The sequence below is a fragment of the Cornus florida genome, unplaced genomic scaffold (genome assembly GCF_030987335.1).
Source record: "Cornus florida cultivar Cherokee Brave unplaced genomic scaffold, ASM3098733v1 CherokeeBrave_3.0.0_Hap2_Chr06, whole genome shotgun sequence".
Lineage (NCBI taxonomy): Eukaryota > Viridiplantae > Streptophyta > Magnoliopsida > Cornales > Cornaceae > Cornus > Cornus florida.
In genome coordinates, this window is record NW_026775576.1 from 97,227,567 (window position 1) to 97,253,194 (window position 25,628).

The 25,628-nt window shown below is 34.7% G+C and overlaps 2 protein-coding genes and 1 pseudogene across 2 annotated transcripts; 1 reads left to right on the forward strand and 2 right to left on the reverse strand.

Moving 5' to 3' along the window:
- The first annotated feature begins 4,392 nt into the window (after nt 1-4,392).
- Nucleotides 4,393-8,785, forward strand: LOC132313163 (receptor-like cytoplasmic kinase 176). Its single transcript, XM_059811843.1, has 7 exons — nt 4,393-4,657; nt 4,831-4,921; nt 5,697-6,022; nt 6,697-6,832; nt 6,980-7,122; nt 7,243-7,366; nt 8,113-8,785. The coding sequence occupies exons 2-7, from the start codon at nt 4,870-4,872 to the stop codon at nt 8,565-8,567; spliced, it is 1,236 nt and encodes a 411-aa protein (XP_059667826.1). The 5' UTR covers nt 4,393-4,657; nt 4,831-4,869; the 3' UTR covers nt 8,568-8,785.
- A 2,493-nt stretch (nt 8,786-11,278) lies between these two features.
- LOC132313166 (multiple organellar RNA editing factor 5, chloroplastic/mitochondrial-like) lies at nt 11,279-24,561 on the reverse strand (annotated as a pseudogene).
- Nucleotides 23,158-24,395, reverse strand: LOC132314675 (multiple organellar RNA editing factor 5, chloroplastic/mitochondrial-like). Its single transcript, XM_059813507.1, has 4 exons — nt 23,962-24,395; nt 23,417-23,520; nt 23,272-23,331; nt 23,158-23,177 (listed from the first exon to the last, which is right to left on the reverse strand). The coding sequence occupies exons 1-4, from the start codon at nt 24,393-24,395 to the stop codon at nt 23,158-23,160; spliced, it is 618 nt and encodes a 205-aa protein (XP_059669490.1).
- Nucleotides 24,562-25,628: the final 1,067 nt, after the last annotated feature.

Sequence of the window (25,628 nt, forward strand, 5' to 3'; positions counted from 1 at the left end):
AAACCTATACAATACATGCTCTAAGTCCACAACTAATATGATGTGATGAATGTCGAATTTTCAGTGTGCGATTCGTTACACGCTATGCATGAATGATGTTAAATACGAAATATGCAAATCATTACACAAGGCAACAATATATTCAATAAAGAAAACATATTCTCATGAGTATAAACATATCAACTATGTTATCCAATACTCAAAACATAACCAAATGAATATACAACAAGTCCATGTTCAGGATTTTGATATAGAAACAACTTTCAAACACAATTAAATCCATGGCTCAATTCGATAGAATTTAATTAAATAAAAATAATTAAATTCCTTAGATTCTAATTCAATTCCAAATAACCTCAAATTAATACATATTAAAAAATATGGCATGGTCATCACCTATATCCATTCTAAAACTCAATTAGGTTATTGGAACAACAAAGTAGAACTCTAATTAAATCATGCTAATTTAATTACCAAGGTTCTAAAGCAACTTCAAATGGTCCACAATTAATATATACTAGTAAACAAGTCATGGCCAATACAAATATCAAGTTAAAATCTTAATTAAGCTAATGGGACCACAAAATAGATTTTAATTAATTCTTTTAATTAAAATCTCTAGATTTTCAAACTTAACCAAATGCTCTCAATTTAACATATCTTAGAGAACATGCCAACGACTAATGTAATATCACATTACAAGCTTATTTCATGCAAGTTATACCTATGTAAATTAAACTTTCACTAAAGTTAAATATAAAATAAAGGTTGCAATTAATCCCAATTTAATATATGTGAACAACCATACCAAAACTTAATTTTCTAGCATGCCACAATTCAATTCCAAATTGTATACCACCATGAGGATTAAATCTTAACCAAGGAAATTAATTAAATGAGAGGTTTCAAAACCTCACCAAATATTCTAAATCAAATATATGTGAAGCTATATGGCATGTAGATCAAGAATATCAAGTCGGAATTCAAATGGAGTGAATAGTGCACTCGGGGAAAATTAATTATCAAATTAATTAAAAATTACTAATTTTCAAAACACCTCCAATTACTTTCAAATTCAACTATGTTGGAGAGCATGTTAAGGCCTAATTTAATATGCAAACACATATTGATTTTTATCTAGTTAAGGCCACATGATTTAATATTTTATTCAAGATAAATATTAAATAAAATCTTTATTACTTGTTCAAATTCCCTCAATTTAATATATGCTAATAACCATATTATAGAGTATTATATTACCATACTACATGTTTAAAACAAGTAATAAGCAACCGGGAAAATCAAATCCAATACAAGAAAATTAAATAATAAAATCTCTAGATTTCATATTTAAGCATGCAATCAAGTTGTATAAATATCAATAGCATGTTATATAACAAGAATTAAACCTATAACACCTCCTACCTCAATTTGAGATGAAAATCCCAAATACCCACCGAATTGAAACGGTTCCGAATCCGACGAAACTCCTAGGTTTTGTCGTGGACAACACGATCTATATGAATCCCCAAGAAGCCCCATGAGAATCCAAACTTGACCTCAATCCTGAACTCAAAATTTGGTCAGAAATGGTTTCTAATAAGGGGTAATGGTAGAGCATGACTAGGCGAACAACAAATGTTAAGGCCGAAGGATTTCTACCAAGGAAATCAAGTGGAGGAGAAGAAAGAGTGAAGGCAGCCCCTTGGGCTCCCATGGCTGCCAGAAAAGAGGAGGAAGAAGGTCTGAAAATCTGATTTTAAAAATTTGGGCAACCTATTTATAGAAATCTCAAAAAGTGCCCCGAAAGAGCCCCGCCAGGTCTGGAAAAGTGGATTTTGAGCAAACGCGCTCAAACGGCAAAACTCCGTGAACAAAAAAGATTTAAAATAAGAAAATATGAATAACGGAAGAAATGGCGTCAAAAACTGAGTCCCGAGCAGAAAGTTATGCCCCGAACAAGTTAGGCGACAACCGGGTCCAGAAACTCTGAAACTGGAGAAAAACGACCAGAACAGAATTCTAAGAGTTCACGACTCGACGAAATGTGAAAATGAATCCCGTACGAGGATCCAGGCTCCAGACGAGGTATTTTGCAATAACTTTCATTAATTGCACAATGACCCCTACAAAAAGGGTTAACTGCGAAATTGCCCCAGAATGAAAATATATTCCAAAAGATATTTTCTTAGATACCCCTGAAATAAAATATCTTCAAAAGATATTTATGAAAAACACCCCAAGAAATGAAAAAGATTATGAAGAATTGTACATCCATGCCCCTATGGACACCAAGAGTAACCAGAGTACTTTCTTGCAAAAGTGAAGATACGTATTTCGAGGAAACCACTCAAGATGAAAACATGTGAAGTCAAAAACTAACTCTGAGCACGAAAAGTGAGGTTGTGCCAAAAATTGACAAACGGAGATAAGACGAAATAGGGAAAATGACAGAATAGTGAAAAGACGAAATAGCGCATAGTGTCCAAAAACAAAAAATGCGAAAATGATTCGGTCCTCAAAGGAGGTTGTCAATTCATTTGAAAGAGTCTCAGAAACCAATTCCGAGCACTCGAGATGACACTAAGCGACACAAAACAGAGCTCAGAAAGGAAAATTAAACGAAAAAAATTCATTCGTAAAATTTCAGGAAAAAGGAAAGGAAGGCAAATGACTCGGTCGTTACAGGAACTTACCGATAATCGACTGTTGGCGTCTGTCGATAATCGACTATTGGCGTCTGCCGATAATTAGCAACTGATTGCTGATAATTGTCTAGCTAACTATATGGCTGATTAGATTACTAGTACATCGGTTGATATAACTAATCAGAATATTCGTACGTCGGTTGAGAAACCGACTGCATATTTTTACTATAAATCACTCATTAAGTAGGGTCCCACCTGGCGTGCTAACAATGTTGATGCTAAAATCGGTTGGCTTAGCCGATTTAAAATTAATCTGTTGCGGGCGTGTTAGAGCAAACAATGTGGTTCGAATGTGTTTAGTCAATGCTAATCTATTTGAGAATTTTGACTTTCGGGCAATGCGAAGAGAAAGAGAACAAGTATACTCTTCTGTGAGTTCAGTATTGCCTTAATTAAAAGGACTTTAACAGTGAATAATTATAATAACAATTCGAGAATAGAAATGAGAGAAAATATAGATATAGAAAGAGATAAAGAAAAGGAAATAGAGATAGAGAGAACAAGATTGAGAGAATGACATAGAAATAGGTGCTATTCTGGGAAAAGGCTCGAGAAAGCAATAATGAAGTGATTTTGAGGGTATTAGACCTCTATCACAGCATGCCTCTACAATTATTTATAGAATAACGTAAAAACAAACTCATACATATACATATATATATATATATGAGATAACAAATATGACCAACTCCATCAACTAGCCAGTCTAGACATTTGTAATCCCACTAATAATCATATCAAAATAAATGAATTTCGTTACGTATTTTATTTATTTTTTAAGCAACTGATGCTATAGGTAGCTGAATGAAGTGATATTGATCAATTGGTGTTTTCTAATTGGGGCAAAAAAAAAAAAGAACAATATTAACGGTAAGATTATTAGTCTATGTTGAGAAGATTAACTAAGAGATTTCTCAATGTATTAAGTCATTGACAAAGATAATTTTGATTATGTTCCATAGATGAAAGAGAAATTATTATTTTTTTTCTAGTTGGTACTCACACACGCTTGTTTCTTCTGAGACTCAAACTCCTGACCTCCCTTTGGAAGATAAGAGTCTGATACCGCTAGGCCATTGGCCTGTTGGTGAAGATGGTCCTATTTTGTTGATACTTGGTGGAACAGTTAAATTCAGACTTTCGAATTGAAAAAATGATCTTGCAAGAGTATATTAATATATTACAAAAAAAATTGAACACCAGTTTTCATTGCATTAGCTCACCATGTGTCAAATGAATCAGAACCGTTTAATAATTCTCATACACCGTGCGTGTCAAATGTGCGTTTTAAATAAATCAGGAACTATTTAGGGTGTGTTCGATTACACAGAATTGAAGTTTTAAAATTAAAATTTATGAAATTTTAAAAAAGTAATTAAAAAAATTAAACTAAAATTTTATCAAATTGCACTAATTTCATACAACCGAAAACACCTTAATAATTTCTCAATTTCTCTCCAGGAAGGACTGCAAAATCCTTAGTTCGCCTTCTAGATTGGATTATTAGGTTCAAATAGCATGTCGGTTGGAATTTGGGATTGGGCCGAATTCGACTGGTTGGCCTACAGGCCCATTGTATCTGTCGGCTTGGTCTCAGACAAATCTAAATTAAATCCAACAATTATCGAGTACTCATAATAACATTAATTATTATTGGCAAATGATATTCTCTCTTTCAATTTTGTTTCAGATAAGACAAGAAGCTCAAAAAGCAAGTCCACCATTGTCTTCGCTCAGGTCTAGAAAAGTATTAACTCACTTTCTTTCACTTTTCCCCATCCAAAATCCAAATACACCCAACCAAAACTAAGAAAGAAAGAGAAATTATTTGCAATCGGTCTTTATGGTATCACTTTTCCGATTGATTTTCCGGTCAACCAAACAAGCTATAGAGAGACAGAGAAAGAGGTCGGCTGAGGCACTTGGCGGCTGACACCTAACTTTTAACAGTGAGAAAACCACCGTTATCACGTTAGATCTGTTTTTTTTCCCCTGTCTACTCACCTAACTTGTTTATTGAAATTCTTTGAACCTGATCAAGTAGCTTCTTCTTTCTTTCTTTTCCCTTCCATGTTCATGCAAATGGAGCCCTGATTTTTGTTCTTCTGATCTGGATGTATAGTTGAGTCTCGGAGGACTAAGAATTGGAGGTTTTGTTTTAATGGGGGCTTGCTGGAGCAATCGAATCAAGGCCGAGAATCCATCTTATGCAGGTACTCATACATACATGTATGTCTGTATATCTGCTGTGATTTGAGTTTATTTGCCTAAACACTTGGACTACGTAGTTTGGTAGCAGGGAAAAATGATAAAATGATGAGAAAACTAATTTTGGGTCTTGTCAAATATGTTGTTGGAAAATTGACAACTTAGCTCAATTAAACCTTGTGTAGGCGTATTGAATTTAATTCAATTGACTTCTCTTTAATTCCCTTTTAAATTATGAAAAGGCACAAGCTGGAAGAGGAAAAAGATTTGAGTTTTCTTTTTTTATTTTTTTGCTTTTTCGTTCTTTTTTTTTTTCCCCTTCTATCAATATATCAGCAACCAAGGGATCATTGTGTTTCTGCTGTACTGAATCTGTCATCCTGACCACACAACCCATTAATTTGTATATGAGTTTGATCCTTTATACACACACATTTATAATTCAAGTTCATTTAATGGAATTTGCTTCACTTAAAAATGTATTTCTCGCTATTATGGTTTTGTACAAACAAAACCATAATTACTAAATTTGCGGCATTATTTTATTTGAGATCTCTGAATCATTGTTTTAAATGCGTTTGGATTGAGATTTACCCACAATTTTATATAGTAGATTGATTTCCTGATATAAAATTTGTATGAGTTGGAACTTGTGATTCTCCATAAGGACTATTGAGAAAGTTTTATGATTAATTGTTATTTTTGTTTTGACTGTCATATAGATAGCATAACTACAACTTGATTTGGAATAATAATACTTGGAAATCACGTTTTGTATAGGAATGAATTCAAGGAGTAACAGCAGATATGGGAATGATCTAAGTAATTTGAGTGGCAAGGTATCATCAGCTTCCCTACCCGCGACTCCTCGTAGTGAGGGCGAAATCTTGCAGTCATCCAATTTAAAAAGCTTCACCTTCAACGAACTCAGAACGGCCACCAGAAACTTCCGACCTGATAGTGTATTGGGAGAAGGTGGGTTTGGTTCAGTTTTCAAGGGATGGGTTGACGAGCATTCACTTACAGCTGCAAAGCCTGGAACTGGGTTAGTGATTGCAGTGAAGAGGCTTAATCAAGAAGGTTTTCAGGGTCACAAGGAGTGGTTGGTTAGTATAAATTTTTTACCTTGTGAAGGCTCAATTTGGATTGAAGGATTTCAAATGAAGGGATTTAGGTTCAATTATTTAAGAAGTATAACTTAAATTTAGAATAAGTAATTTAAATTTGAACAATATGCATGAGTTGATCTAGAGAATTACATGTGAGGATTTCAAGTAACAAGTTACAAGAAGTTATTTAGATCTTGCTGGCATGGTTTTCAGTTGCGCAATAAAGTATCCCCATACCTCTAATTTAGCATCACCTTCTACTTCTGATCCAACTCTAATACTCAATTTTTTTAAAATAAATTCAAATTCATTGGTTTCAAATCTATTCGTGAATGAACTTTAAACTTCTATGAACTGTTGGAAACCGATTCATCTTCCTGCTTTAAGGTCTTATACTGGCTTGTAGGCCATAGTTGTAAATTTCTGTGCACAGTAGGGAGACTTGGTCATATGACGGTGTTTATTATGTGGTTATCCATAATTCAGCGGTCTGCAATGTCTTACTAAATTCTGCTATGGAAATTGATGAATCTAACCGATGTAGCAATTCGGGTTTTTGTAAATCTTAGGTAATTTCTGTTTGGGGAAAATATATCTTTCAGGCGCTTAGTTTCTAGAATATTTTAGATGAACCGGATAGCTAATTTTCTGTTGTACTTTTTAATATACAGGCAGAAATCAACTATCTTGGGCAGCTGCATCATCCCAATCTTGTGAAACTAATAGGTTACTGCTTGGAGGATGATCATAGGCTTTTGATATATGAGTTCATGCCCAAGGGCAGTATGGAGAATCATTTATTCAGGAGTCAGTTCCTCATATCCTCCTATTAGTTGACATTTCAAATTATTATATTACACTTCTTTCTTTTTAAAGCACATATTTTACAAACCTCAACGCTCCTAAACTCCTAATATAATTTGTAATTGACACATCAGAGTATTGTTGAAACAGGAGGGTCATACTTCCAGCCGCTTTCTTGGAGCACCCGTATGAAAGTTGCTCTTGGCGCTGCAAAGGGAGTTGCGTTTCTTCATAATGCTGAAACAAAAGTTATATATCGGGACTTCAAGACTTCTAATATCCTGCTTGATTCAGTATGTCACTCCCGAAGCACATATTAATCACACTTCAATATTATTGTTGAATTTGATGTGTTTAAGGGTTATCAGGACTTGTTTGATTTACTTTTCCATGCCCTTTGCTTAATTACACAGAATTTCAATGCGAAACTTTCTGATTTTGGGTTGGCCAGGGATGGGCCAACTGGTGATAAGAGCCATGTCTCCACTAGGGTCATGGGGACCTATGGATATGCTGCTCCAGAGTATTTATCAACAGGTATTTTTCCTTATGCTGTTTCTTCCATGATTTGCTACAATCCATGCAGACTTAAATACTTTTATGCATATTTTTCTACCTTACCAGATTGACAGATTACTGCTTCTCTATTTTTTGTTACGTTTCTTTTCCGCTTCTATTCCTAGGTTGATTTAATGTACTAATTAAATGTACATAGTGTCTGAAATAAAAGGTAATATGAAAAATTAATAATGCATGGATATGCTTATAGAGTTTTAGGTTTATTGCACTATCAATGTTGAAGTGTTTGGCAGGGCTTCATGGATGTGTTCGGATAACTTTGAGCCTTAGCAGCCCTTTTTTTTGGGTGAAAATTGACACTTTATAGGTCATTTGTCACTTTCAGAAGCTTATCAAATCTTTTGAATTCAAACTATCCATATGATCCTTCGTAAAACACCCAATTGTCTATTCGTGTATAAATTGCGATTCCAGCAAAAAGAGAAAAAAATGAACAAGAAGTAAAGCTAAGCAAATAATTCTCTCCATCAAATTGCGTCCCTTGAGTTGTGATGGCAAGGACAGCCTTGCATAGTTATTCTGTCTGTCTCTCCTTGTTGGGAGAAATGTCGGCTCTCATACCTCATATGCTCAATTTTCTGGATTAATTGGATTACCCTATAATTGGTTAAGATTCATAGCATTTTTTCCATTATTATTGATTCAATAAACAAAAAGGGAGGTAACCTATATTCTGATCACTGTCTGCACCCTCTTCTGGCAAGGTCATCTAACTGCAAGGAGTGATGTATACAGCTTTGGAGTTGTTCTCTTAGAAATGTTATCTGGTAAACGAGCAATAGACAAGAATCGGCCATCTGGAGAGCACAACCTGGTGGACTGGGCAAAACCATATCTGACCAACAAACGTAAAATTTTCCGTGTTCTTGATGTCCGTCTCGAAGGCCAGTATTCACTGGGACAGGCCCTGAAGGCAGCTAACCTTGCCTTTCAGTGCCTATATACAGAACCTAAGTTGAGGCCAAACATGGATGAGGTGGTAACAGTTTTAGAGCAGCTTCAGGATCCGAAGGATATGGTTAAAAATACACAAAAAGAGCGCCAATTAAACTGCGATGGGCATTCTAATGGTGGACCTAGGTCCTGCAGAAGCAGCGCAAAGGAAGATCCTAAAGCGCCTGCATACCCCCGGCCTTCAGCTTCTCCTCTCTATACTTAAAGGTTAGGTTCTTTTCGGGCAGTGATTTCTGGCCTCTAGGAAATCAGGCATATACATTAACTGTATTTTGGTAAAGCACTGTACAGTTCTATAATTTACCTTTGACATTTTTAATGATTATACTTGGAATCATGGAGCAAACATGAATTTCATCAGTGTTTTGGAGAATGTCTATGCTACATGGCAATCAAAGATTTTCTTAATTTGTTAGTTGTAAAGTTCGTTTTTTTTTTTTTCTTCCAAAATTTTCATATCTGGCCCCGGTACACCATATGGTAAAAGGTTGTGCAAAAGGCCTGCTTAATCTATTGGAACTGAAATAGAACTATATTTAAATATTTTCAAGTGGAAATATAAGAGGGTAATTAACGGGATAGTAGTGGTCGTATATCTTCGAATTGGAAGGTTAAATGGTGGCTACACAGATTTGCAAAAAATCGTATTGTGAGATTTTTTTTTTTTTTGTTCCATTACTTCACTCCTGGGAAAGAATCATATCCTTCCAGACCTGTAATTGGATTTTGGCAGAGAACTACTTAGCTCGTTCAGCTCATTCTGAGTATATTTTTGTTGGAGTGGATACAACTGTTTTTTGTTTGTATAATCTCTTGGTTGAGAACATTCTTGGATATCTAGGTTAAAGTCGAGTGATGAAAATGCTTAAACAATTAGATCATTTTTTTCTTTTTCATTTATATTTCCCTGATGTTGCATTATAGGTTTTATTTGATTATTTCTCTTAAAATGGTTTTCAAAATTGTAAAAACAGAAAATAACTTATTTTCTTATTATTTTTCTTCTGTGCAAATTTGTTCAGATAATGATATTTTAAACGATTTTGGAGACCATAAGTTTTACCTTTACTAAAGAGGGTGGAGGAAAAAAGAAAAAAAAGAAAAAGAAAAAGAAAAAGAAAAAATGATATCGTCACATGAACCTGAATCTTTGTGAGTTGCGCCGTAGGGAGTGAATTGATTCAACTGGCTTTTTTATCTGATTTTTGTTTAAACTAAATTTATCAAAATAAAGGTAAATTAAACAAGCAAAAATTAAGTGCAAATAAAATAGAGTAGAGTTTGAGAGATGGCACTGACTTTTTTAATGAGAAATCCTGATTGGCAGAAAAGATCAATGGTCTAGGAACTTCTGAGATTGTCACGCGGTCTAAGCGAAACAATCCACTGTGTTTGAAATAAAGTTATGTTTGAAGTACTCTGATTCAGGCTCACTCACACCCTATCGTTCTCCCAAAAATCAATTTCTAAGAATCTTTGGCTTTGTTACTCCCCCGTCCAACAACTCTCCACCTCATGCTTACTCTTGATCTCTGCAGAAGGATTATTGGTAGATCAAATAACACTTTACAAATGTTTTGATTCCTCTAAAGTGTAACGAATCACCTATTTTCTTCAAATTTGAAGTTGATGCAGAAAAGTAGAAACTCGATTTTTTCTGAACGGTATTAATGAATCTTCAATTATTTGAACTCCGATTAAATAAAAAAAACACCATCCTAAATCACTCGTGTGTATAATATGTGTGCCCTCAAGATGAAAAATATATACTTAAAATCTCACAATTTTGGCTCTCTAAAAATTGCAGAAACTTATATGTAAAACCCGTAAAAAAACCTAATTGAGGAAATATTTTTATGTAAGAGTTTTGAAGGCCTAAAAATACTTGGAATTCAAGTCAATTTCGTGCATGTATTGTTTTTAAAAAATCTAGCAAAAAATATAGAACCAAAACATATGGGAATTCAACTTACTATTTTGGTGTGCAAGAGTGCAACCGATCGGACGCGACCGGTTCCGCTTGACATTCCCAAAAACGTATTTTGAAAAACACGGGCGCAACCAGTTTTACTATGCCAAATTTTGAGTTACAAGAATCGCAACTGATTGTGTGACACGTTTCGCAACCGGTTTCGCTACGCCAATGAGTTTTTGTTGCAAACAAAATTTTGAGTTACAAGAACCGCAACTGATTGCGTGACAAGTTCTGTAGTGACAGTGCATTTATAAAAAATGAAACAGGAAAATTTCAACAATAATAAAAATAACATCGTGATGTTCTTAACCGAATTAAAATAAAACGCATATTGGTTGCACGTGTTGTTCCACTTCCGTCATCTACACACACAAAATTAAACAAAAATTACATCTCAATCTGAATGACACCGAAATTTGCCAATTAAATATTTAATATCTAACAAAGCTTGCATAAACAAATTGAAATTCTGCGAATTAAACAATTAATATCTCACAAAGCCTGCATAAATATATATTCAGTTACTTTCTTCTATGAAACATTCTTTAGTCAGACAAAATATATATTCAGTTACTTTCTTCTTTGATTTTTTTTTTTGTTTTGTGCGTGTGTGATGGCCAATAGAATCATACTTCGTACTTGATAAAAAAATAAAAAATAAATATTATTTATTCATATTAAAATTATTATAATGAAAATCTTTAATAAATTAAATTTATGTAGGTTATTGATCATTAAGGAATTGAACTTTGAAATTAAAAGATTAAATTATCAATTGTTGTAAATTAGATTTACTTACGAGCATCACATGTGCTCTTTTACCAGTATGTGTGTGTGTAAATACGGGAAAAAATTATACGAAATAATCAAGACAGAAATATCATGAATTGCCTCCACTCAACATGTGTTACCTTAAGGTGTAATTGAATTTAGATTAAAGAAACACAAGAAAGTCCCGTTAAAAAATTTATAAATATTTGTGAAGTGGAGATTGTTGAATAACACAAGCAATATGAGAGAGAGCAGAATATTAATAGACAGCTTGTAAATATTTACAGTGAATGACACACCCTCATATCATAAAGCTTGTGTTATTTTTCTCTCGAAAATTCATTTCATGCATGATGTAAGAGCTTTAGTCCCGGCAGCTCAGATATGATGTCCTATTTTCTTATACTCGACTATGGACCATAATTCCAATCAAGCAAAAAAACGAATCCAACATGACATCGAGTTACTGCCCATTTTCACTTTCACGGCGCCTCGCATAACGGGTTCGGTCATTCCTCATTCCTGTGAATGGCATAATGGTTCAGGGTCTACGGCTTCGCCTTCGGCTTCTGCAATTCGCCTTCGCCTTCGTCTGTCTCCTCGTCTTCGTCTGTCTCCAAGTTCCTCCTATAGAACAATTTTCTATATTTCTGGTATGCGTCCATTCTCTCTTGCCTCTCAGGAGACCTTTTAACTATCTCTCCATCCACAAACAGCTCCCCTGCAAACCATGAAATAACACACATATTCAGAATCATGGAACATAACATTTTTAACATCCCATTTTTTCAAGATATGGGTAAAGAAGTACTTAAGATATTGGATTGTCCGTAATCGGTTGTATTTTTTGATATTACACTGGTTCCAATGTGGACTAATACCTCTTTTGTACTAATATACTAGTTCAAAACATAGGCCAATAACCAATAATGATGACTTTAGACTATTACAGCTATTCTTTGGTAAAAATCATTAGGGGTATAGTTGGATAAGGTTTGGTGGGAAGCCGAACATCCTCCTTCCTTTTATACCGGAGACAAAATCCCGATACAACCTTGCACCCATGGCCCAGAAGTAAAAGCCTAGTATTAATCCAACAAACAAGTAAACAAACACTGCAATAAATGTTACCAATCTATATTGAGTGTGTGCAATCAAACATATTCCCTCCCAAAAAGCTTTAAAATTGAAATAGTCTGAGATAAAAGATTGTAGAATAGACATTCCCGACTATACTTGATTGAATTAACACCAGAAGAAGTATCTAGGAGGATATGGCCATTTGCTATAGCAGTATCATTGCCAGCTTTGGGCTTCAGAGACTAATATTTAGTCGGAATCTCGTCACAAGTTAGGCTAAAGTCATCATTCTAACTAAGATTCAAGTTTATGGCTTATAGTTTCTAAAATGTACAGTATGAAATTTCATGTTTCGACCACTCTCATTTTATGAATATTTTGTTTCTTAGTTGCCGCCAAACCCCAATACAATAACATATAGCTTGTTTAATAGTTACTTTGTACCCGTTTGGCTTTGCTATTAGAATGAAAAAAAAAAAAACGATCTTGTAGTAGAACTATCATCAAATTGCTACTGTATTAAAAAAAAAAAAAAAAAGAAAAAAGAAAAAAAAAAGAGGTTATGTGTTTGATAATAAATTATATAAAGTACATTTCACAATCAAAGTACTTTTTTAATTTGTTTCGTAACAGTATTTTTTAAAACATTCCTATTGCCAATTTTACAATAATATCCTTTAATAGAATGTTACTTATTTCATAAAAAAGTAATTTATAAAAGGGGTAAAAGTGTATTTATGAAAAAGAAAAAAGGATAAAAGTCTCCAAAGAAAAACAGCTAAATTTTAACTTCACTCAAAAGCTCTCCTGAACTAAAATTGGTAACCATTAGACACATCTAAAAGCAATTTTCTTAAAATAAAAGCGTTTTTAAGCGACAGAAAAGCAATCCCAAACAGGCTCTTTATAGAAAAGAATAATAAAATGAAATCTCAATAAACATTCAAATAGATTACAATCATGTAAGGATCCCAATACTGAAAATATAGTGTATAAAAGGAATGCTCCTAGTAGGAATGAAAAGGTAAACACCAAAAAATATATAGAGGAAACTGGTTAATCATTTTAAATTAAAAAGTGAACTCATAATTAATACAATAACTTTCTCTGTACTTTTACAATAAATTTGAATTGACACTGTTTTAAAATTTTCCCAATCCATAAAGATTACTTAGTTAGCTTCGTTCTGTGTTCCTTGTAGTGGAAAGTATAATGGACTGCTTATTCCCTTAATAGGGAGGCCTTCAGGCAAAAGCAAGAGTAGGCTGCGTTCTATTGATTTTTTTGTCTATAAGTTCTTTAGCATATAGAAATATTATATATAAATATACATATAATACAAATAATACTTAGGGTAAAAAAGAAGAAACATATATGACAATAAATACAAATACTATAGACATTATCATCAATGACATTCACATCACTTTTGACAAGCTAGTCCTAAGATAAGAATAACTTAATTCAGAAATGACAAAGCTTCTGAATTAAAAAATAACCTTTCAGACATGATGAAGTAATACAAACATGAAGAAATGTATTTGGCAAAAAACTATCTACACCAAACTCATGCATCAACAACGAATGGAAACATACTCTAAGATAGTTGGCATGTACATGATAATTGCACTCTTAACTGGAAATCTTAATGGAAATTTTAGATGGCATATAGATAGATTTTCAGGAGACTTACCACCATAATCCTTATTCTCTACAAGGACATAAGAATCAGGTACGACAAACAGAACACCGGGCAGACCTATAAAATTAGGAAAATGTTACCGACCATTCAAATTAAATCAATCATCTCACATAAATAATTACAACTAAGAAACCAACACAGCCTACAAAGCTCACACACCTTCAAGCTTTTTCGATGTCTCTTCATCAATCTCGCATCCAAACCCAAAATACTCCTCACAAGATACTTTGTAAATCTTCTTTTTTGCTTCCTCTTCGCTGATATATCATAACAAATACATTTTTTTTTACCATAATGATGAAACCCAAAAGTAAAAATGAGTTGTAATAGACAACATAACAAAACATATAATAAACTCTTTGTATTCTTCATTACCTAATTAGAAATAGAGATATCCATCAGTCCTAATACTAACCTACTAAAAAGCATAAACCCTAAAATTTAGTAATTAGGCAAAGTTAAAAAGCTAGGGCTAGGATCTCTCTAACATACAAGAAAACTCTCATACAGAACACCAAAATCCTCTCCCAAATAATTTATCTCAGGGAGAGACACACAAAAACCCTCTCTATTCAATCTCTATTTCTCTCTCCACAATCATTTCTCTCTATCTATAAAAATATATTCATATTTATAGTATATATGTGTGAGAAAATTTACCTTCCGAGAACCTTAGCAAGTGTTTGGATGTAACAATCGATCATCTGCCGCTTGTTGGCGTCTTCGCAGCCGGGCGTGTGCATGACAGTGAGCCAGTGTTCGTTATCCAAGCCTGGAAATGGCAGAGGGAATTCCATGGGAGGCCGTTTGCTGAAATTCACTATGCATCGTATCTGGTTAAACCGGACGGAGTGATAGAACAAGCTCGTGGATCCGATTGATCGAACAGGCCATAAAATGAAGGTGCTTTGGCTATGGAAGAAGAGGATGAGAAGAGGCGTTTGGAGAAGAATAGATACGACGACGATGATCGCACGGCCAAGATTCTTCCCGTCTCTGTGGCCGCCATGTGAAACAAAATGACTCGGTGGGCAGGCGTGTAAATACCAGAGGACTAGTGTGGGGGTGTTTTAGGTTTACGTACAGTCGATGACGTGTAAGTGGATGATTGGTTGTACTCTCAATAGAAAAGTGATACAAATTTTAGAATCGAATTGGAAAATATATCCCTCTGGACCTGTAAGTAGATTAAATTTTGGTAGAAAATTACTTAGGTGGTTCAGCTTATTTTGAGTATACCTTCGTTATTGGATTTGCAGTGGATGGATACAACTGTTTTTGCATGTATAGTCTCTTAGTTGAGAACATTTTTGGATATGTAGGTTAAAGTCAAGTGATGAAAATGCTTAAACAATTACATCATTTTTTTCCTTTAGATTTCCCCGATTCTAGCTTTGCATTGTAGGTTTTATTTGGTTATTTCTCTTTAAATGGTTTTTAGAACTGTATAAACAAAAAATAACTTATTTTAAATGGTTTTTAGAACTGTATAAACAAAAAATAACTTATTTTAAATTATCCTTTCTTGTTGTGATACAAGCACTTATTTATTTTTTTTCTGTGCAATTTTGTTAATAAAATGATATTTTGAAGGGATGAAGAAAAAAAGAAAAAAAGAAATAGTGAAAATCATAAACCACTCTACTATTATTTAAAAACTCCACTAATTTCAAAATATTAATTATAGCATCCTCATCCAGTGTGTTTGCCTATGCCCTAATTTTTAGCATTACTCCCGAAGTTGCAATGAACTCAAAATTTTTGAGGCTTAGTAGACACTTACGAAAACCATCCTGCAAGTTTTGGATTATTCGGTTCTAAACTTCAATCAATTTGGGTAATTAGTGGCAAGAATTGAAGAAAAAATAATTAAAACTCGGTTGAAATTTGCTTTTGCATCTAAAGTACAAAAACAAAAAAAAAAAATTTGAGATTAGTAAAATTGGTCTAAGCTTTCAAATAAATAAAAGGGAATGAAAATGAAAGTACACCACAATTTAAAATTACCAAGAAGGAGTTTCACATTTCAAAGTTAAAATCATCGCAATATCATGCATATTTATATACGAGTATATATTTTTTCACTTTCATAAATACTCTTAGTTATAGAATTGCTTGACAATAGTATATGGTAATATCATGAATTGCCTTTACCGTGGACTTGTGTTGGACGAAATTGAATTTGGATGTAGTGAAAAAGGGAATGATCGAATGTGGATGCCAATGGTGTCATTTGTACGACAAATTTTTATACCTTGTACGTTTGTACAACAATTAGTCAGAGTGCTTTGGCAAAACAAAAAAAACATCCTAAAACATATGCTGCTTCCTATCATCTAGTTATTGGATCATAGGACTAACCTGGTCGTACACTTCTAACCGGGGGGGGGGGGAAAGAGGTGAAAAATAATATGTATCATTCGGATAAAAATAAAAACATAGATAACATGATATAATTAAATATTTATGGTGAACGACACCAAGATAAGATATCCTCCTATTTTCTTATATTCAACTATAGACCATAATTCCAATCATGCAAAAAATGACACCAACATGACATGGAACAACCATTATGGTTTACTGCATATTTTAACGGCGCTTCTTCACTTCGTCTACTTCTTCACTTCTCGTCTAATCTTCGTCCGTCTCGAGCTCTTTCGGGCACATCATCCATCCAAGAACCCTTGGGGGGCCTTTCAACTATCTTTCCGTTCACAAACAGTTCTCCTGCAAATTATCAAATAACATACATATTCAGAATCATGGGACATTTGAACTTTCCTTTTTTCAAGATATGGGTAAATAAGACTTGAGCCGTAATTGGTTGTATTTGATATTACACTGGTTCCAATGTGGACTAAGAGCTCTGTTGTACTAATATAGTTCAAAATATAGGCCAATAACCGAGAATGATGACTTTAGACTATTACTGCTTTTCTTTGGTTAAAAACATAAGGTGTATAGTTGGTGATTAGTTGGATAAGGTTGGTTCGGTGGGAAGCCGAAAATCCTCCTTTTATACAGGGGACAACAAGATCCCGATACTACCTTGCACCCATGGGCCAGTAGTAAGCCTGGTATTAATCAAGTAAACAAACAGTGCAAAAAATGTTGCCATTCTATCTTGAGTGTGCAATGAAACATTTTCCCTCCCGAAAAGCTTTAAAATTGAAATAGTTTGTGATAAAAAATTGTAGAACAGACATTCCCAACCACACTTGATTGCTTATCCAGGGAATCAACATTAGAAGAAGTATCTAGGAGGCTACAGCCATTTGCTATAGAATGATGTAGATGCTAAGGAAACCCCCTTCTATTGATGGAAAACTTTTTTCTTACACCAAAACATTCTCCCTTTCCCTTCCTTTATTTCCTTATTTATATTACATTGCTTGCTACCCTAATCCCCTTTTTTGGACTCCAAGTTGGGAGTAAATAGGCCCGGTTCTCCCCTTGGGCCGTCCCATTTTAAGGGTCGGGCCTGATATGAAAGTGGTTGGACTGGGCGGTTGGATAGGGTCACTCCCAAATGGGCGAGCTAGGCCGCGTTCGGCCCAGTGAGGTTTCTGCCCCTTCATCTTGTCACGTGAACAACCTTCAATGGCAACCATGGTGGCCCTATGCATTTACACGGCTTCCTCCTCTTCTATTTGTATGTAACCTTGTGCTTTGACACCCAGGTCGCCCATATTCTTGGGGTTTTGCGAACCAATGCACCGTGAAAGATAGTTCCGAGAATGAGGGCCAACTTGAAAGCTTCAACTGCCGCTCTTTGATCACATTCCTCGACCATGCTCAGCTCGAGGTTAAATCTAGTGAGGAACACCCGCAACCTTTCTCCCTTCTATTGCTCCATGGTAAATAGACTTGATACGCTCTTCTAAATTTGCTGATTGCCGAAGCATAGCGCAATGAATACTTCGCACAATTGGCGAAAACTTCCAATAGTCCACTTTGGTAGGTGCTTGAACCACTTGAGAGCTATCCCGGCAAGACTTGTTGGGAACACTCGACACATTAGGGCATCGTCATCGTTATGCAGGGCCACCTTCAGCTGAACATGGTAAACTTGATCCATCGGATACCTTGACTCGTCAAATGATGCGAATGATCGAATGATGTACTTCTTCGGTTTGGGACATTTCAATATCTCCTCAGTAAAAGGTGAATCGACCATGTCAACAGAGGCCTTTGCAGCCATGTCAGCCGATGTCGGTGCCTTCAGGTCCTTAAGTCGTTCTCCCACTTCACGTTAAACTTGCATTTAGATATTTGCTTTGGACATTTCTTCGAACACCTGGGGTGTATCTGACCTCTGAGCAACTGTCTTGCTGGTGCTTTCTTGCTCGGCCGCTTGATCCTTTAGCTCGCCTTCAAACTCCTTTTGACAGGGGGTCAAGGTGCACGGATCCAGCTCAATCATTCTGAGGGTTTGCCTCGTTTGCCGCCACCTGATCTGTTAACGGTGGCAGTGGACGAGGCACCATCGCGCGCTCTAATCATGATCAGAGCTCGACGTTTTCTCAGCACAATATTTCCACAACCTCCGCGTTTTCCTGTCAATCGTTCCAGTCGTCCCATTAGCCTCCTGATGTTGCATGCTTTGTCCTCCGACCATATTCCCAGAACGCAGCTGTGTCATCAATCAGATCGGAAAGCAACAAGAAAATCACTCGTCGCTTCCCACAGACGGCGTCAGCGCCATATGTAGATGGTAAGAAAATCCCCTTCTATTGATGGAAAGCTTTTTTCTTACACTAAAACATTCTCCCTTTTCCTTCCTTTGTTTCCTTATTTATATTACACTACTTGCTACCCTAATCCCATTTTTTGGACTCCAAGTTGGGAGTAAATAAGCCCGGTTCTCTCCTTGGGCCATCCCATTTTAAGGGCCAGGCTCGATATGAACGTGGTTGGACAGGGCAACTCCCAAATGGGCGCGTTCGGCCCAATGAGGTTTCTGCCCCTTCACAGTATCCTTACGAGCTTTAAGCTTCAGAGACTAATATTTAGTCAGAATCTTGTCACAGGTTTGGCTCAAGTCATCATTCTAAATTTCTAACTTAGGTTCAAGCTTACGGCTTATAGTTTCTAAAATGTACAGTATGAAATTTCATGCTTCAATCACTCTCATTTTATGAATATTTTAGTGGCCGCCAAAACCCCAATCCAATAACATATAGCTCGTTTACTAGTTACTTTGTGCCCGTTTGGCATTGCTACTAGAATTAAAAAAAAAAAAAAAAAAAAAAAAAAGAAAAAAAAAAAGAAGAGATTTTGTCGCTATCAAAAAAATGTTGTTAGGAAAACAAAATAAAAAGAAAAAATAAACATGTTAGGCGATTGATAATAAAATATATAAAGTACATTTCACAATGAAAGTACCTTTTAATTTGTTTCCTAACAATATTTTTTAAAGCATTCCTATTACTAATTTTACAATATAATGATGACTTTTTTTTTTTTGATAAGTAATAATAAATTAAAAAGGGCATTCAATAGGGGAACGCGTCCCGTGGACAAAGGAACCGGGGTCCAAGGCCCCAAAGAATCCAGAAAAGAAATTACAATATAATGATGACTTTATAAAAAAGGGGGTAAAATTGTAATCATGAAAAATAAAAAAAGGATAAAATTGTCTAAGAAAAAACAATTACGTAAAATATACCACCTCTACTCAGCAACTAAATTTTAGCTTCACTCAAAAGCTTTACTAAACTAAAATCGGCAACCATTAAAAGTGTTTTTTTTTTTAATAAGTAACCATTAAAAGTTAAAAGTGTTTTTAATGGTTAACAAACACATCTAAAAGCAATTTAAAAAAATAATAATAAAAGTGCTTTAAGCGGTTGAAAAGCAATCCCAAACAGGCTCTTTCATTAAAAATGAAATCTCAATAAACATTCAAATATATTACAATCAACATGTAAGGATCCCAATATTGAAAATATAGTGTATAAAAGGAATGCTCCTAATAGGAATGAAAAGGTAAAACACTAAAAAATATATAGAGGAAACTGGTTAATCATTTTAAATAAATAATAATAATCTAATGATCTCATAATTGAGAATAATACATATAACTTTCTTTGTACCTATACCATGAATTTGACACTATTTTAAAATTTTCCCAATCCATAAACATTATTTGGTTATGATTACGTAGGGCATGTTCACTAACAGGAATTAAATCCTACTACTTTCTGCTGTCAATTCCTGAAAAGTTGCTTTCTTTGATTCCTCCACTTTGCATAGGAATTACTTTCCTTACTATAGCGCTACTTATCCCCCCATAAAAGTGATGCTAAAGCCACTCGTTTATATCACAAGATTTACAATTTTCTCACCCTAGAAGACAGCAATCCTAGAATCAACTAGCGACAACCAGTGATCGGCGACAGAGACGACACCAACGGCGGCCGATGGCTGGCAAGTGTGCAAGGTCTTCTTTCTATCTCTTCTCAGATTTCTTCTTTCTCTATCTATATTGGGGTCTGATGTTTTTTTCATCAAATTTGTTTTTGTTGAATTTTCTTTTCAGATGTTGGTTGCCCTTTTTCTGTTTAGGAAAATAAACATCATTGTTCTTTACTTGATTTGAATCATATACATATATGTGTGTGTGTGTGTATTATATTAACATATATGTGTGCCTATATATATACATACATATACATATATATAACCTTCGTAAATCTCAAATCTTTCAAGTCCTGTAAGGAATCGGCTATTTCTTGATGTTTATTGATCAAGAGTGAAGGCAAGTTCATCTTCTTCACATTCATTATGTGAATGTGGTCATTTTTTTTTTACTTGTCAAAAAAAAAAAAAAGAATGTGGCCATTTTAATCTAGAATTTAGGTTTTTTTTTTTTTGTTGGTATATTCATCTTTGAAATTGGGGTTGGTTTGGTAAACATTGCAACCACCTCATTCTTAGTCTCTCTAATAGCCCAATCCAGCCAATCCCTCTCCACTCTCTTTCCCTCTCTCCAGCACCCTTTGGTCGGTTGTGAACACAAAGAATTTTGATGAGCTTAATGTTGGTGGGTATATATACTTATAAGCTTATATATATACGATTTTCTATATGGGTTTCATTGGTTTTGTACTGTGCATGTATATAGTATTGTGTTTGTATATCAAATTTCTTTGGTTCTTGTCGCCTTCTATATAAATATTATATATATATGGTGTAACATTTACGATAATCTTTAAACAAAAAACTGATACATATTTAACACTGCTATATATGGATCCAAAATTGCATGCATGCTTATCAAAAAGAAGTCCAAATTTACAAACGGGTGGCCTGGCGGTATCAGCCTCTTACTTTCCAAAGGGAAGTCAGGGGTTCAAGTCTCGAAAGAGACAAATGTGTGTGAGTACCAACTAGGAAAAAAAAAGAAGTCCAAATTTACATCCTATACAAGCTTCAAATACTCATTTTCATGTTTGGTCTTGGGTCAGTTGAAAAGCAATTATGAAATATCAAAATGTTTAGAAGGGAATAACAATGCCTGATATTTTCCAAATTCAATATGTTAGAACTGAATTTCTTTTTTTGTTTCTATTTTGTTCCCTCTTGTATGAAGATTTCAGCTAATTTTCTTACCAGTTATAGTTTGTGTTGGTAGCACGAAATTTAACTTGACGTTCCGCCTAACTTGACAATTTTGTTCCCTGTTGTTTATGATGCATATATACAAATTTGAACTTATCCACCCCTGTAAAATAAATGTCAATGAGTTTGAGATTTTCACTGCCTTCCTTGACATAGTGTGTGTTTGTACGTGCCTATGAATTGTTCCCTGTTTTTGGATTTCATTAATGGATTAATTGCTAGAACCAATGCTGGCAGCTTTATTAATCCCTAACCTAACTTTACTGTGTGTTTCTGTGTGCCTATGAGTGGTCAATTTTGTTTGATAGTCAATTAACAACTGCCTAATGGTAATGGGATTCCTATTCCTTAGCCACTAGTATCTGTAACAAGATACAATATTTAATGTCATAGTAATGGATCAAAGTACTCAATTATTGGATGGGGATACGTGGCTGAGGATCAAAGTACTAAAGTTGTATGGAGTGACAAAAATGAAAAGATCTTCATAACTTTGATGGAAGAAGAAAGAGAGAATGGAAATTGGAAAGGCACCACCTTTTCTTTGATGGAAGAAGAAAGAAAAAATGGGAATTGGAAAGGCACCACCTTCTCAAAGTCGAGTAAATGTTACATAGGAGCAAATTCAAGAAATGAGTGGAACCCGTGAGCCAATTGCAAATGAGTTGTGAAACAACTATCATTATAGATGAATCACTTCTATTTGAATAATGTAAAATTGCCACTTTATTTGGATTAATTTTCTATTTGGATGCTATTTGGATTCATGTTATAATATGCTCCATGTTACTTCTATCATGCGATTCTATCGTATTGTTGTCCTTAGTTGTTCTTGCCAAGTCTTGCAATACAGTTATCATTATTCTTGTGAATTATTAACTTCAAATGTAATTGATATCTCACACCCCTTATCATATAAAGATCTAAAAACAATTATTTCATGAAGGTTGCATCATATAAAGATCATTTTTTTTTTTTTTTTTGAAAATTTCCAATTTCTAACAAATGCAATTTTAGTATTTTATGTCTCTAAACGCAACTTCGAAGTTTTAACTATTGTTCCAATTCAAGAACCAAAAGCAAAAACACATTTTTTTATTAAACACATTTTGTGTGTTTTGCTTTCAAAATTTGAAAATGAACATGATTTTAGTTTCTGTTTTAGTTCTAAGAAATCAAAATCATGATTTTACTTTTGAAGAAAATAAAAGTAGGAATTAATTCATGTTAGCGAACAGGTCCTTAGTGATAGCTTTGTTCTGTGTCCATTGTAGTGGAAAGCATAATGTACTGCTTATTGCCTTATTAGGGGAGGTCTCAAGGGAAAAGCGTAGGCTGCATGGGCAACCCTATTGATTTTTTTGTCTTAAGCTCTTTAGCATATAAAAATATTATATATAAATATACATATAATAAAAATAATACTTGGGGCAAAGAAGAAGAAACATGTACAACAATAAATACAAATACTATAGACAAGAGCATCAATGACATTCACATCACTTTTTAACAAGCTAGTCCTATGATAAAAGTAACTTAATTCAGACATGTCAAAGCTTCTGATTAAATAAAAAATAACCTTGCATAGATGATGATGTAACACAAACATGCAGAAATGTATTTGCCAAAAAAGTATATGTATCAACGAATGAAAACAGAATCTGAGATAGTTCGCATGTACATCATCATTGCACTCTTAACAGAAATCTTAATGAAATTTTACATAGCAGCTTGATATATTTTCAGAAGACTTACCACCATAATCCTTAGTCTCTTCGTCAACATAAGAATCAGGTAGGACATGCAGAACACCACCTATAAAATTTGGAAAATGTGATCACTCAAATTAAATCAATCATCTCACACAATTACAACTAAGAAACCAACACACCGCACAAACCTTCAAGCTTCTTCAATGTCTCTTCATCAATCTCGCACCCAAACCCAAAGTACTTCTTACAAGAACAAGATACATTGTAAATCTTCTTTTTTGCTTCCTCTTCGCTGATATACCATAACAAATACATTTTTACCATAATGATAAAACCCAAAACTACAAATGAGTTGTAATAGACAACATAAAGAAACATAACAAATCTTTGTACTCTTCATTACCTAATTAGAAATAGAGATCTCCATTAGTCCTAATACTAACCTACTAAAATGCATAAACCCTAAAATTTAGTAATTAGGCAGGGTTAGGGTTAGGGTTAAAATTAGAATCTCTCTCTAACATACAAGAGAACTCAGAACGGCAAAATCCTCCCCCAAATAATTTATCTCACGCAGAAACACACAAAAACCTTTCTCTCCGTTTTCGATCTCTATATCTGTATATTTCTCTCTCCACAATCATTTCTATATATGTATTTATATTCATATCTATACTATATATGCGTGAGAAAATTTACCTTCCGAGAACCTTAGCAAGTGTTTGGATGTAACAATCGATCATCTACTTCTTGGTGGATCTTTCGCCGGGCCCTGTCCATGATAATGAGCCAGTGTTCGAAATCGCAGCCCGGAAATAGCGAAAGTATCTCCGGGGTAGTCCGTTCGCCGATATTCGACCCGGAGTTGAGCGGCAAGTAGGTCAACCCGACGGAACTGTTCACTTCGCACCGTATCTGGTTAAACCGAATCGCCGCTTCAGCGGCGAACCGGTCGGTGTGAGAGAAAAAGCTCGTGGATCCGATTGATCGAACAAAGGCAGAAAATGAAGGTGCTTTGGCTATGGAAGAAGAGCATGAAAAGAGCAGTTTGGAAAAACATCGATAAGATGACGATGATCGCACGGGTAAGATTGATCGGGCTACTGTTGCCGCCACTGTCTGGGTCGGACTTGAATCCTTTAACTTAAAACTCCCCAAACTTTTCATACTTTTATTCATAAAGCGATTTTTAAATCATTTTAACTAATTTAATAAAGGTTAAGAAACTACACTGTTTGAAGATAGAAAACCTTTTTACTCCAAGGTGTCTCACAAAATATGTAATATGCTGAAGAGGAATATTTCTCAGTTTTGATGGAGTGGCAATTGAGAAACAAAAGATTCATTGGGCTAGCCGGAAGAAATTGACAGAGAATAAAGCAGATGGGGGGTTGGAGATTTAAAGATATGGAAGCTTTCAATACAGTTTTGTTAGCAAAACAAGCATAGAGCCTGCAAGTAGACCGGAAAGGTTTGTTTTTTCAAATTTATAAAGTAGATATTTCCCTCATTCTGATTTTCTCCGAACTAAAAAAAGGGTCAAATTCTTTATAAGCCTGGCAAAGTTTTCTCTCAGCTAGAAAAGTGATTGAGAATGGGCTAGTATGGAAGATTGCAAACGGTCAAAATGTTAGAATTTGGAAGGACAAGTGGATTCCTGATAAAAACAATTCCACTCTTTGTACTCCAGAACCTTCTAATTCTAGCATTTATAGAGTAGTTGAATTGGTGGATCAACATACAGGAGGATGGAATGAGTTCCGGATTAAACAAATTTTTAAAGAATAAGATTGGAAAAGAATTTTATAGATCCAATTGTTGGTTACAGAAGGAGTGGATAAACAATGGTGGCTTTTTTCAGCATATGGCTCTTTTAGTGTAAAATTTGCATATCAGGTTGCGCTTAAGTTAAAAAGAGGTGGGATGCGGCATGCCAACAGAGGTGAATGTGGAACAAGTGGGATAGTAGAACGTCAACAGCAGTGGAAACATCTATGGAAGTTGAAGGTTATGCCAAAAATTAAACATTTCATTTGGCATTGTTTAAATGAGGATGTGATTGTACTAGAAAGTTTGGGTAAGAGGAAGATGATGGATGATATTATATGTAAAGTATGTGGGTTGGAACCTCAATCAGTTAGTCATCTTCTCTATAGGTGTCCAAGAGCCAAGTTGGTTTGGAAGCTTTCTACGCTTAGATTAGATAGGGAGGAAGTTGGCCATGGACAATGGGATAGATGGGGGAGATCAAAAATGGAGAATTGGTCGGGCTTAAGTGAGGAGCACTCGATGAAGAGTATGGTTGCTTTTCTTTGTTGGTAGATTTGGAAGGCATGTAATGCTTGGGTGTTTGAGCAAAAATGGTATGATGCAATGGAGATAGTTAGAATTGGAGAAGCT

Excerpts from the sequence above, each read along its gene's own strand:
- LOC132314675 (XM_059813507.1), bottom strand. The coding sequence starts at position 24,395 with ATGAAAAGTTTGGGGAGTTTTAAGTTAAAGGATTCAAGTCCGACCCAG. Across the intron at positions 23,521-23,961 it reads CAAGAAGTAGATGATCGATT|CGAAGAGGAAGCAAAAAAGA; the intron begins GTTACATCCAAA and ends ATGGTATATCAG. Across the intron at positions 23,332-23,416 it reads GACATTGAAGAAGCTTGAAG|GTGGTGTTCTGCATGTCCTA; the intron begins GTTTGTGCGGTG and ends CAAATTTTATAG.
- LOC132313163 (XM_059811843.1), top strand. The coding sequence starts at position 4,870 with ATGGGGGCTTGCTGGAGCAATCGAATCAAGGCCGAGAATCCATCTTAT. Across the intron at positions 6,023-6,696 it reads AGGGTCACAAGGAGTGGTTG|GCAGAAATCAACTATCTTGG; the intron begins GTTAGTATAAAT and ends TTTAATATACAG. Across the intron at positions 7,367-8,112 it reads TCCAGAGTATTTATCAACAG|GTCATCTAACTGCAAGGAGT; the intron begins GTATTTTTCCTT and ends TCTTCTGGCAAG.